Source organism: Tamandua tetradactyla, chromosome 7 (assembly GCF_023851605.1).
Source record: "Tamandua tetradactyla isolate mTamTet1 chromosome 7, mTamTet1.pri, whole genome shotgun sequence".
Lineage (NCBI taxonomy): Eukaryota > Metazoa > Chordata > Mammalia > Pilosa > Myrmecophagidae > Tamandua > Tamandua tetradactyla.
In genome coordinates, this window is record NC_135333.1 from 29,812,513 (window position 1) to 29,825,649 (window position 13,137).

The 13,137-nt window shown below is 60.8% G+C and overlaps 1 protein-coding gene across 3 annotated transcripts in view; it reads right to left on the bottom strand.

Annotated features, from left to right (window-relative positions):
• Window positions 1-64: 64 nt before the first annotated feature.
• CARD10 (caspase recruitment domain family member 10) overlaps window positions 65-13,137 on the bottom strand; it is a 29,548-nt gene continuing 16,475 nt past the window's right edge. For 2 of the 3 annotated variants that reach the window (XM_077168754.1, XM_077168752.1), the window contains 12 exons: window positions 12,876-12,991; window positions 12,242-12,270; window positions 11,597-11,762; window positions 6,273-6,432; window positions 5,713-5,824; window positions 5,003-5,246; window positions 4,785-4,854; window positions 3,734-3,836; window positions 2,575-2,733; window positions 2,368-2,483; window positions 1,820-1,932; window positions 65-1,061 (listed from right to left, as the gene is read on the bottom strand). In XM_077168754.1, coding sequence (XP_077024869.1) covers window positions 833-1,061; window positions 1,820-1,932; window positions 2,368-2,483; window positions 2,575-2,733; window positions 3,734-3,836; window positions 4,785-4,854; window positions 5,003-5,246; window positions 5,713-5,824; window positions 6,273-6,432; window positions 11,597-11,762; window positions 12,242-12,270; window positions 12,876-12,991 — 1,617 coding nt within the window. In that variant the 3' untranslated portion in view covers window positions 65-832. The remainder of the gene's footprint in view (window positions 1,062-1,819; window positions 1,933-2,367; window positions 2,484-2,574; window positions 2,734-3,733; window positions 3,837-4,784; window positions 4,855-5,002; window positions 5,247-5,712; window positions 5,825-6,272; window positions 6,433-11,596; window positions 11,763-12,241; window positions 12,271-12,875; window positions 12,992-13,137) is intronic. The other variant, XM_077168753.1, reaches the window with a different exon arrangement.

Consider the following 13,137-nt stretch of genomic DNA (forward strand, 5'->3'; position numbering starts at 1 on the left):
GTATCAGCGGAGACAGGGTGGGGACAAAGCAGGGAAGTAGGGGGAGGAACAGAGGGCCACCAGCTTGTATGACAAAGTGTTTAATGTTCCATCATGTGCAGCCTTTGAGTGAAAGGGCCCGCTGAGGATCCATGAGCCACAGTACATTCTGGTGACGGAGCAGCCGGCCCCTCCCCACCTGCGTTGAGAGGCGGGACGCAGGGCAGGGAGCGGGTGCTGTGAGAACATGGTCCCGCATGTGCTCACGGGGAACACACGTGTGTTAGTGTGCAAGTGTAATGGGGTAGGGGCATGACATTTACACAGGAGAGAACCACGGACCCGTGGGAGAGGACACAGGGAGAAGGCATGAGGATCCAGGAGGAGGGCTCCGTGAGGGTGGGGGCCATGCACCCACAGGGCAGACATGGGACTCACATGCCCGGGAGCAGGGACAAACGTGAGACCTCGAGTGGAGTGGAAGGTGTGAGCCACCCCCTGAGAACTTGGGTGTGCAAACCCGTGCAATGATGAGAACTCAGATGCTCCAGGGAGAACATTTAAGGACAGGATGCGGCCCCACGCACGAGACCCACAAGTGGGGACACGGAGACACACGTGGGGTGCAGGGAGGGGCCCAGAGCAGCAAGGCCAGGGCAGGCAGGAGCTCCACCCGGTGGGGCTCCCAGAGGCTCAGGAGCACCAGCCACGAACTCAGGTGACAGAGCCCAAACCCCTAGAGGCCAAGAGTCTAGGAAGGCTGAGGATGGGAGTTCCAGTTCCACCAGACACCAGGCTTCCCGCTGGAGGATTCTGAATGGTCAGAGGAGGCCACGGGCGTCCGATGGAGCTCTCAGGCCTCGCTGCTGCTATTGCAGCCTCGGCCACACTCCACCCACACCAGGCGTCCTTGCTCCTGCAGGATGCAGCTGCGGACCACCTTGGCCAGCTCCTCTGCATGGCCCCAGGCATGGGCGTGCACCTGCGCCCAGGAGCAGGGCAGCCCCCACAGCACCAGCTCCGAGCCACGGCACTGCCGCAGCAGCTCAGAGTCCCGCCAGCCTGGCCGGCCCAGCAGGCCCCTGCCAAGAGAGAGTGAGCCACGGTCAGTCGGGTGGGCGGCCACGCCGGACATGCAGGGATGGAGGACAGAGATGTGCAAAAATCAAAGAGCAAGACAAAGAGAGAGAGATGAGAGAAACCAAAAGATGGCGGTCTGTGCTGGTCTGAAACTGCTGTGGACCCCAGAAAAGCCACGCTCTTTAATCCTCGTTCAATATTGTTGGGTAGGATCTTTTTTGATTGTTTCCATGGAGATGTGACCCACCCAATTGTGGGTGGTAACTTTTGATGAGATGGTTTCCACGGAGATGTGTCTCCAGGCATTCAAGGTGGGGTTGCTTACTGGAACCCTTTAAGAGGGAACCATTTGGGAAAAAGCTTCAGAGCCCGCACAGCCAGAGATGTCCAGAGATGAAGAAAGAAAATTCCCCTGGGGAAGTTATTTGTCATGAGAAGCCAAAAACCCCAGAAGATGCCAGCCACGTGCCTTCCCAGCTGACACAGGTGTTCCGGACCCACTGGCCTTCTTTGAGTCAAGGTACATTTCCCTGGATGCCTTAGTTTGGACATTTTCACAGCCTGAGAACCGTTAACTTGCAAACTTAATAAATCCCCTTTTTAAAAACCATTCCATTTCTGGTATATTATGTTCTGGCAGCTTTAGCAAACCACAATATAATCCAAAAGATGGAGAGACACAGAGACAGAGAACAGCAGAGGCAGAGACGCAGACGGAGAGGGGGGAGCTGCGTACCCGGCCCCCCCCCACCCGCCTCACCTGACTTCCCGCACATTCTTCTCAGTCACCTCCACGTGGACGACGATGGGGTAGATTTCATTCTGCACCAGCTCCCGCACGCCCTGTGCACCCAGCTCCAGCAGACAGTGCTTCTTCTCGGGGAAACCGAGGCTACATTTTAATCCCAGCCCAGAGGCACCGACCTCCCCACCCCCAGCCCTGGTGGACCCCCTCTCCCACAGCAGTGAGTCCTGCCTCCCTACCCAGGGCAGCCAGGAACGAGCCTAAGGGAAGCTGGGAGATCAGGAAAATGAGCCACTTTGTCCCTCTGGACCTCAGTTTCCCCATCTACGGATGGAGCTGATCCACCACCCACCCCCGGGGCTCCTGGCCAGCGCCCAGGACAATGTCAAGGGCGAGGACAAGTTCAGGGAAGATGTTTTGGCCCCCACACACCAAACGTGGCCAACTGCTCCCCACCCACCCATTCTGCAGGTGAGGCCACTGCTGCTCATTGGCCCACCCCGCAGGCGAGCAGACTCTGACTCTCGTGCGCTCGCCCGCCCACACCCCGCCCAGCACCACACCTTCCCGACAGACTCCTGGATGGTGCGGATCCGGCTGCCCAGGCCAGGGGAGGCAGGCCGGGCCTTGGGGGCTCCAGGCGCGGAGGACGGGCACTGCTCCTCCCCCAGGAGGCTTTCTGCAGAGGAGGGAGCAGGAGGCCGGGGTGAGGACCCGCAGGCTGGCTGCCCCAGGGCAGGGCCGCCTCCCACCCATGCATGTGGGCTCACCCGCTGAGCACACGTGGAAGTCCAGCCGGGAGTTGGGCAGGTCCAGCAGGTTGCGGATGAGCCGGGGCGCCAGGCACTCGGGCAGGAGCACCACCGGCCGTGGGGCAGACACCAGCAGCGGCCGCACGAGGCTGTAGGGTTTGAGGCTCCGCTCTGGCTCTGGGGTAGGGGTGTAGAGGATGAGGGTGCACGCAGGGTCCCAACACCCTCAACACCCAGGAACCCTATCACCTGCCCCCAGAAACCTCAGCTCACTCCCACCCATCCTCCGCCCTCTCCTAGGGACTGCTGCTCTGCGTGCGCGCGCACGCGCGCGCACACACACACACACACACACACACACGCAGGAGGCAGAGTGGTCGGCTCCTCCCTGCTCCTCTGCCTCACCCCTGCCCCCTACAGGCCATTCTCCACCCGGCACCCACAGGGAGGCTGTTAAAACGAGTCAGATCCCGGCACTCTTCTGCTTTGAAGACACCAGTGACTTCTTCCATGATGTTCAGGAAAAAAGGCCACAGGCTCCACACTGGTGACACAGCCCTGCCGGGCCAGCCAGGAGAGGCAGTGGGCCACCGTTCCTGCCTCACAGGCCTCTAAGCACAGGGCCTTTGCACAGCCCAGGCCCATGCCCGCTCAGCCCAGTAAACTCTTACTCTCCCCCTAGAGCCCAAGTCACAGGCTCCCTCGTTTCCAGTCAGGCAGGACCTTCAGCAGGTACCCCACAGCACCCAGTTCTCCCTGACTGTGCACCTCACACCTGACAACTAGGGTTCTGGGTCTGTTTATCTGATTGGCAGGTGGGGTGAGCTTGTGCCAATGGGCAGGGACCACTGTGTCCCCTGGGCCAAGGCACAATGCCTGACAGAGTTGGCACTCGATACCCACTCACTGTCCTCACTGTGCCTTTGCACAAGCTGGGCCTTCTACCTGAAACAAGCTCCTATTCATCCTTGGAGGCCCAGCTGAAACACCATCTCTTTCAAAAGGCTTCACTAACTAACCTCTTCCCTTGCCCCTGAGAGGTGCTACTGCCTCATATGAGCTCCCCCAGCCTCTTCTCCACCATTGGCCTAAGGCTTCACCCTACTGCCTCCAGGGACCCCATCCCAGAGGCCCTTGTAGCACCTGCCACCACATGCGTGCACGCCTGTGTGCTCACCTGAGCAGGGCTCCAACAGCAGCTGCTCCGGGGAGTCCCCTGCAGGCCCCCCCACGTGCTTGGGCTTCACCAGTCGTAGCTGGTCCAGGGCTCGCTTCTTCAGCTGGCAAGGGGGTAAGGAAAGGGGAGTACCTGAGAGCTCAGTTCCACCTCACCAAGGGAGGGCCGGCTGCCACGGCCCAGGTCAAAACAAGCCCCTCAGCCACCAGGCACTTCTCCTGGCTCCGCGCAGCCCGGCACAGCCCCCAGGCAGGCAAGAGCAACCAGAGACGCAAGCTCGCCAGAGCCAGTTAGAGTAAGAGCCTTAGGGACTGGCTGGTCTGCCCCCCACCTTATAGATGGGGAAACTGAGGCCCAGAAGCCGAGAGGAATCTAATGTCACATACATCCCTCCTTCCGTTGCCCTGGCCGTCACACCAACCACGTGGGCTTCCGCCTGGCCAGTGGGGAAGTAGAAACCCCACCTCCCAGGCGGCAGGGCACAGGGGAGACAATCCTGGGGTCTTTGGCAATGAGTTCTCAATGTGACCTTGGGCAAGATCGATGTAACTAATAGCTAGAATGCTAACTGGACCAAATCCCTAACACATCTCAGGTGCCCACAACGTGTTAACTCAGCTCCCATTTTACAGACGAGAAGGAAAGCCTTGAGGGAGGGTAGGACGGCAATGCTGGTCCCAAAGTCATCAGAAGCAGAGCTGGGGTGCAGCGTCCAGCTCCCCTCTGAGTCCAGCCTCGAGTCACCGAAGCCCTCCGAGCTCACTGCCCAGTGTCCACCCCGTGTCCACCGGAGACAATCGAGGACAGGAAAGGGGACTGTTCACTGTGCCAGGCATGCCCCTGAGCACGGGGCACACCCAGTCTCCCTCCAGCCTCTCAATCACCCCAAACACAATCAATTAACGGAGATGGATGAAATCCTAGTGAAGGAGCCAGGTAGGGGCCTCCCTCCTCTCCTCCCCTGGGGCTGCCGGAGGATGGAGCCCATCCTCTCCCTTTCAGACCATCCCCCTTGGCCCCCCGCAGGTCCCCTCCCTCCCACCCAGCTTACATTGTGGCGGGGGCCGCGGGGCCGGCTGGAGGGCAGGTACTTTTCCTGAACTTCTAGCAGCTGCTGGGCTCTGTGGAGGGCGTGGAGTCAGGTGCTCGTAGGGACAAGGGGAGCCCCTCGCCTCCTCTCTCTCATCCCCTCATCCGGCCCCAGGGGATGGTGACAGATGACAGAGATGACAGGAAGAGGGAGGGAGCCCCTCAGCCCACTCCCGTCACCTCTGGTAATTGGGCACAGTGCCCCGGTCCAGGTCCCGCAGCATAAGGGGGTCCACCCGTGTGCAGAACCACTCCTGCCGCCGCTTGTACGCCAGGCCCACGAGCCGCAGGATCTCCTGCGCCTTCACGCACAGCGCATGGGGGTCTGCCCGCTCCGGCAGGGGGAAGTTGGCGCGAATGTAGAAGGGCTCAGCACCCGGCCCCTTGGCCCAGGCTTCCAGGGCCTCATGAAAGGACTGGCAGGCTGGGCAAGGAGGGGGCAGGAGGACAGGAGCAGAACGGGGAGGTCAGGGAATGGCTGGTGGGGAAGTCTCCTCTTGAGACGCCACTTCCCCTCCCCGCGATGGTCTGAGGCCCAGAGGGGATGGACACTTGCCCAAGGCCTCCCAGCCCACTAGGGACAGAACAAGGATGCAAACCCAGGTCCCTGGACTCCCAATCCAGTGCTCCTTTCACTATAAGCTGCTCACTGAGGAGGCAGAGAAAGGGTGTGAGAACAGATGACCGGCAAAGAGGTGGCAGCGTGGGCGGCTCGGGGAGGGGGTGGGAGCACTGCCAGGAGTTGGGGGGGAGGCCATCTACCTCTCTGGCCCCTGGTTTTCCCACCTGCACCACCGGCTGGACGAGCTCTCTCTTGGGCCACTAGTTCTGACCTTCGGGGACCCCTGGCTCCAGCCCCACCCCCAGCCTCTGCACAGGGCCAGACTCACCCTTCCGGTCCATCAGGAAGGGAGGTGTGGGCGCTGGGGTCCAGAGCAGGGTTCTCTGCTGGGCTTCAGCTTCCAGGCAGGCCCCCTCCAGGCCAGTGGCTTCGGCCCTTGTCTGGGGGGAAAATCCAGGCAGGGAGGGAAAGAAATGAGGCTGCTGGAGCAGGCCAACTCCGGGGCTGGAGGAAGACCGGGGTGCGGGAGTGGCCTTGTCTCATAATTCAGTCCCCAGCGCCCACCGGGGCACACACATGTCAGGCCCAGTTAAGCCCCCACCCACCAACAAGACCCGCCAATCAGCATGGCCCACCCTGGGGCAGTCCCAGGGCTGGGATCTGTCCAGGTACCACCAGCGTGCCCCACCTCTCAGCCCAGCCCACTGAGGCTTCAACTAACCCAACTGCGGCAGGGCAAGGAACACCCCACCACCCCTCACCCCCGCCCGCTGCCTCCACTCTGGCCAACCCCAGACGCTCCACCAAGGCATCTTAATCCACGGATGAGAAGGTGTCTGGCCCAGGCCAAAGCCCTCCACCCGCAGCTCAATGGGGAAGGGGGCTTACCTCGCGAGACTCCACCCTGGCAGACCCCGGCCCAGAGAGCACCCGCCGCACCACAGCCCCCGGCCAGCTGTCCCCAAGGAACGGCAGGCTGTCTGGGCTCTTGTCCTGCGGCTCAGGACCCCCCGGGGGGCTCCAGCCTGACACGTGGATGGCTAGCGACCTAAGAAAGGAGAAAGGGGCCGGGAATTAAATTGCCATCAGTACCAATTCGGCCCAGCATTCTTGAAGAACCACGGAGATTCCTCAAATACACCATGTCTTCCACCAAGGGCCGCTGCTCCCGCTGACCCCTGTGCCTGGAACGCCATCCAGGCGTGCTTCAAAGTTCAGGCCCCGGCAACCTCTCCCTCCCAGGCCCCAGCTTCCCACACGGTCACTTCGCATCTGCCATGCAGCAGCTTTACTGTTCCCTGTGGCTTCCTCCAGCAGAAAGAGCATTCTCCAAACAGGAGTTCTGCATTCAGCTCTGTATTCACCAAGCACAGGGTCTGGCACGTAGTAGGTGATTAATACACGTCTGTTATGCTCACGCTCTAGGCCCCCACTAAAGCACAAAAGAACAGAGGGCATTCCCAGGAGCAGTGGGTTTACAGGGAGAGAAGACCGAGGTGGGGGCTTCCCAGGGGAAGAGGTATCCGGGAACAGACGGAGAGGGGAGCAGGCGCCAGGCTGAGGGCATGGCAAGTGCAAAAGTGAGGATAGACCACGGGCTGTACAGTTGTTAAACAGTAACAACAGCCGCGGGCCCTTCCTGGGTGCTCCCATGTGCCAGGCACATACACTCAGCTCCTCACACTGATGAACTCATTTAAGAACCCGGGAAACACCTTCCAGAAAAGGCAAGCTGGAGCCAGCCTGCAAGGGCACAGAACGAAAGTGTCTGGTCTTCTTCCTTTGAGCTGTGGGAACCGCTGAAGGCTAAGACAAGAGTCCCAAGATGTGCAACATGGCTCTGCCTGCCCCTGGATGAGAACTAGGGAGGCCCTGGGACCTGGCAAAGGGGGTAGTGTCAAGCCTGGTATTGGGGAGGGGGTGAAGCCAGGGTCCATGATGGGCCCCAGCTGGAGGAGCCCAGAGAGGGCCCAGGGGTCTGTGGCCTGCCTCCCCAGATTGCAGCTGCAGACAGCTATGCTGCCCCCTGCTGACAGCCCAGGGTGGGTGAGCTCGAAACAGAGCCCCAGGTCTGAGGGGCTGGGGCAGGACCCCACCTGGTGCTAACACTATGTCTGCCCCAGGGCGTCCTGGATCACAGCCGGCATTGCCTTTTAATGGAATGGAATAAAAATTAGAAGCTTGCCTCCCACCGGGTACATCCCACTATTGCCCGTGACCCTTCTGTTGCAGGAAGGGGTACTGGGTTTCAGTATAAAATGCACTTCTCACTGTGGGTCAGGCCAGACGAGTTTGAGAACCCGTGGTATGGAGGTCACCGGCAGGAACTTGGGGGTCAGCCGGCCTGGCCGCTTCACCTCTAACCCTCGGGGTTCCCATCCGCTTCTACCTACTTTGCCATGGAACCAAACGGCTTAAGACATGGGAAGGTCTAAAATGGGGCTAGGGGTGCAAAATGTGGCATCTGCTGTCACTAGGACAAGCTATCTCTCTCTGGCCCTCCGTTTCCCCACCTGTTTCAAACCCACAGGAGACCCCAGGGGAGGGTTCAGCAAGCAGCAAGGCACCCAGTACCCCCACCCCACCCCCGCTGCCAGCCCCTGCACACTTCACCCCTCCCCGGGACTGGAAGTCGGGACTGCTGTGCACAGGCCAGCTCCCAGCTCTGCCGCTCTTCCCTTGGCACCGGCCAGCCGCTCCCCGGAGACCCAGCTCAGCCATCCCATCCCCTGCTCCAGGAAGCTCCTGAGGGACCAAGCACCCCACTGGCCTCCACAGCACTAGCGCTCTCAGCATGTTCAGGGTCCGCCTGGGGATGGCTCCTTCTCGTCCCCAGGCCCAGACAGACAAGCACGAGGTGCGCCGAGGGGAACACAGAGCCGGGTGCTGCCTGCTCCGACCTCCCGGGACCCCCACGTCTCCTGCAGCACAATCGGAAGAGCCTCACCCCTACCCTGTGGGGCAGTGGGAAGGACAGGTGCGGGCTCCCCGCAGAGGGAAAAGGGCAAGGCCTGATGGGCCAGACTCCCTACCCCCACCCCCGAACCCTCCCTTTCCCCCCACCCACCCCCTAGACCCCAGGGCCCTGAAGGAAGAGCTCTGGGCAGTGTACTGAGGGCCCTTAAAGAGGGGCCCTTAGACTTTAAGAAGCCAGACCTACCCCAGCCCCAGGCCTCCCTGACCCCCCCCCCCCAGGGGATCCGGGGGCCCACGGGATCCAGGCTCGGGGACCCACACTGCCCCAGAAGCTGCCGCCTCAGTTACACTCTCCAGGTCCTGTTCCCTTGGCCTGGGACCCCCTCCTCTGTAAGTCTGCCCTGCTTTGCTCTGCCCATCTTAACTTCCCCGTCCCCCTCTGTCACGTGTGTTACACTTCTTCCACTGCTCATTTTTTCAGACCCAACTCTACACTCACCTCCTCCAGAAAGCCCTCCTGACCACCCACTCCCCTCAGCCCATGCATTACGGCACTGACACTGCTGACAACAGAGCTGAAAGGACACTTTCTAGTTTGATGGCGTGCCAGTCAACTAATAATATATACCTAATAATAAAGGCATGATCCCTCTATTAGAGATGAGGGAAACTGAGGTACAGACCAGTTAGTAACTTGCTGAGGATTATGAAGCTGGGGTGAGTGGTAAAGTCAAGAAATGAACCCACACTCTTAACCTCAGTCCCCCAGACCAACCAGAACCTTCTCTGTGCAAGAACAGAAAATGTCAGGGACCCCCTGGGACACATGAGCAAGCACAAGGTTCGGGGGTGGGGGGCGCTCATGGAGATAGCACCTGGATGGAGTTCTCTCCCCTCCCTGCCCCTCTCCCTCGGAACCAAACTCTTTCTTCAGCTCTTTCACATCTCCAGCCCAGCCATCTGTCTGCCCATCCTTCAGCCTGCTCTAGTACGCCACTGTCCACCCATCCTCTGCTCCACCCTAAGGCCCCAGGCAGCAGAGAAGGGCAGGGGAGACCAAGGGGCTGACGGAGGAGGCAGCAGAGGCTGAGGGGAAGAAATGGGCGGTGGGAAGGGGCCCACGCCCAGGGATGCCCAACAGAAAACTGGGGATTGAAAGGAGCATGCTGGAACCCTTAACTCCACCCCCAGTGGCCTTGTGACTTGGAACAAATTCCTGACCCTCTCTAAGCCTCAGTTTCCTCATCTGTTCAGTGGGACTAAACATACCAGGCTCTACCCCGAGAGTTATGAACAGCAGCAGAAATAAAAATAACGGCAAAGAGCTAACATGGTAACAGCTCACTCAGAGCCCTGCATGGGTCTAAGCACTTTAAGCCACCCCAGGGCACAGGGATCTATGGTGCGTCCCACTTTACAGAGCAGAAAACTGAAGGCATGGGAGGTTAAGTGACTTGCCCAAGGCCCCACAATAGCAAGTATCAGATCTGGGCTCTGAGCCCACTTACCCCCACGAGGCCGTGACACTGCCCCAGGACTCACGCAAAGCCCCCACTCCAGCCCCCAGCCCCAGGGGCACTGGCCACAGTCAAGGCCTTAGGTAGCAAGAGCCCCAGCCTCCCCCTCCATCTGTGGGTCTGCCTGCTTCTCTCTCAGTCCACCCCCACATCCAGCACCCCTCATTTCCGCATCTTCCCAACCCCCAGCCCAATCGGTACTCTGCCCCCCAACTCTCTCCCCCCAGGCACCGGGAGCAGAGGTAGCCCATGGGATCACGGCGCCCACTCCCACCAGCTCTGCCCCCAGCCCAGCACCCACTGGACAGCAGCCAGGACCCCTGCACAGGCCCGTACGGGAGGAAGGGCAGAGGCAGACAGGAAGGGAGTCACCTCCGCCCCTTCCCCCAGAACACGTCCTGCACAGGGAGAAACAATGTCGCGTTGGGCTGGCTGCCGGGGCTGGGGGTGGAGGGAGGGCCGGGCCCGGGCCCAGCTGCTGGCAGGACGCAGGAGGCCACCGGCCCTGCTCAGGCCCTGATTTGTTGTGCGCCCTCTCCACATTCCACAGCCCACCGCTGACATTCACGGCTTCCTTAGCCCTTTCCAAAATCCACATCTGATCAGGTCACTCCGGACCCTGGCTCCAGGCACATCCAGTTGTGTGACCCTGGGCAAGTCCCATAACCGCTCTGAGCCTCAGTTTCCTCCTCTATAAAGCAGCGATGATCATAATAACACCCACCTCTCAGGACAGAGAGAATCCTGTAAGGCGGTCAGCAGTCGTGTTCATAACAGTGAAACCCTCCCAGCTTCCCCAGGGTCTGCAAGCCAAAGTCCACACTTTCCCCGCCTGACTCACAAAGCTCCAACCAGACTCAACTTTCACCTCCCCCCCCACCCCCCACCCCCCGATCACCGCACCAGTCACCAGCAAACTCTGGGCGCTTCCCTGGACGCCTTCTGCTCTCTCCCACAGCTGCCCAGCTGCCCTCCTTGCCGGCTCCCTCTGGCTGGGTTCAAAGGCCACCTTCTCAGAGCAGCCCCTGCTGCCTCCCAGCCCCCAAGCACCACTGGTCACCCTCAGCGGCCACATCACCAGGACACTGGGCCTGCGCTGCACTCGGGGCTAAGGTGTCTCCTGACTTGTGCCACTTGAGACCAGACCAGCCATGGGGACTCCCACGGTGGCCCACGCCTGGCCGCAGCCGGACAGCTCAGCCTTGCGGGGAGCTCAGAGTGAGGGAGGAGTGAGGGACAGGGGTGTCAGGAGACAGCCCCAATGAATAAACAGCTGCCCCCTCCGGTGTTCTGATGCACCTGGCAAAGCTGTGTGCTCTGCTTACCTCCCCACCCATGATCACGGAGTGTCCCTCTGGGATGGCAGAGGGTCTGGTGGCGGAAGGTGGTGATGGTAGCAAGGCATTTTGAATGTAATTAATGCCACCGAATTCTATGTTTTTGTGTCGTGTAGACATCACCACAACTAAAAGTAAACAAAAATCAATAAAAAGCACCCACATGGAAAAGAGACCATTTGGTGGGCGCCCCCTGCACTGACAAGGAGAAGGGACAGCCCAGCTCACACAGGTGATAATCGGTAGTGGCAGGATTTGAACCCAAGGCCCCCGTGTCAGAAGGCTTTATTACTCTGGCAGCGGAGGCAGCAGCAGCGGCATAAAGCAAAGGCTCAGGGCTCGCTTCTCCCTTAGCCCTGCCTGCCCTCTCCCAAGGAGACTGACCTAGCTCACCCACCCCCCAGCACCCCCCAGCACCCCCCAGCACCAGCAGCTGCAGTACCTGTTGAAGAGGTCCAGGCCGCAGCCGCGGGCCAGGAGGCCATCCGGCTTTCCCAAGGGCCACACGCTGTCAGAGGAAGAGGACGAGGAGAGGCCGGGGGACCAGGGCTTAAGCGTCACGCTCCCTGGAGGGGGGGAGTGAGGGTCAGGAGTCCTGAGCTGGGAAACTGGGGAGAGGGGAGGGGAGGAATGAGGGCCAGGGGTCCCAGGGATGGGAAACTGGGGCAGACTGGAGAGGGAGTTCTGCGTCCCCAAGGCCAGGGTACCTGAGGGCAGCCCTGAGACCTGGGCTTTGGCAGGCCTGACGCCCCAGGAGTCCCTCAGACCCACTGGCCAGGGCCTGTTGGCTGACCCCACGGTTTCCCAGAAGAGGGAGGAGGGCGGGCAGGATCCAAGGAGAAGCCTCACAATGCCCAGCTGGGACCGGGGTGACCCAGGACCGGCTTAGAGTGAGAGGTGTGACCTTTGTCCCTCAGGCCTCCCACAAGCAGGACCGTCCTGCCTGGTCAGAGGAGGGGGCAGCCTCAGGAAAGGAGATGCAGGCCTTCAGCAGGCTTCACCGCCTCCCAGGGCAGAGCCTAGGACTCTGGGGGTCGCCAAGCCCCCAGATGACGCCCGTCCCCGCAGAGTCTCCACGGGCTGTTACCTGTGATGTCCGACATGCTGCTGAAGGACCTGGGTGGGGAGGGAGGGAGGGCGCAGGTCAGGCACGGCGGGCACTCTGCCCACACCCTCCTCTTGTCCCCACGCCCATCACAGGGTCCCGCAGCCCCCATGCAAACCCAAGCTAGACCCAAGGCAGGGGTCCCAGGCAAAGGGCACCCATCTCCCCTAAACCCACAGGGCAAGAAGTTATCCCCCAGGCCTCTGCTCCACATTGTTCCACCTGGAAGTCAGCTTGCCCTTCAAAGCCAGCTCCATACCAGCCCCTGCAGAAGCATCCCCCGACCTCTCACCCCTGATCTCACTCAACCCATGACCTGCATCTCCTAGTCCTTAACCTCCCAGGCTTCCCCCTGGATTTAGGATCTTAGAGGTCTGCCCTCCAGGGACTCTTCCTCCAAGTTACTCAGGGCGGGTACACGCACTCTGCCCTTTGGCCTTGGCTGAACCTCTGACCTGGGTCAGCCCTCCGTGCGTGGGCCTGGGTTTCCAGGGCACCAGCTATGATCAGGTAGTAAAGGCACTAACTGGCCACAGAGGGCAATGGCTGCCTGTACCCGCCTGGCATGAGGGCCTCTGGAAAGTGGCTGCTTGGGGTCTACGCTGGGCCTGTTTACCTCTTAGGGGGTGCAGGGTCCTCCTCGCGCTGCCGGCGGAGGATGGAACCAGCGCTGGGGGGGAAAGGCAGGATGGAGAGCCGGTTGATCTCCTTCTCATTGTCTGTGGCCTCCTCCTGCAACACCATGACAGTGCCTGGGGCATCCCCAGTGCCTGGCACCCTCCCAGACCCAAAGCACCTAGCTTGTGCACATCACTAGAGTTCAGCAAGATGACAGTGTGTGAGTAGCACCCTCAGGTCTCCTGGTACCCAGGCCCAGC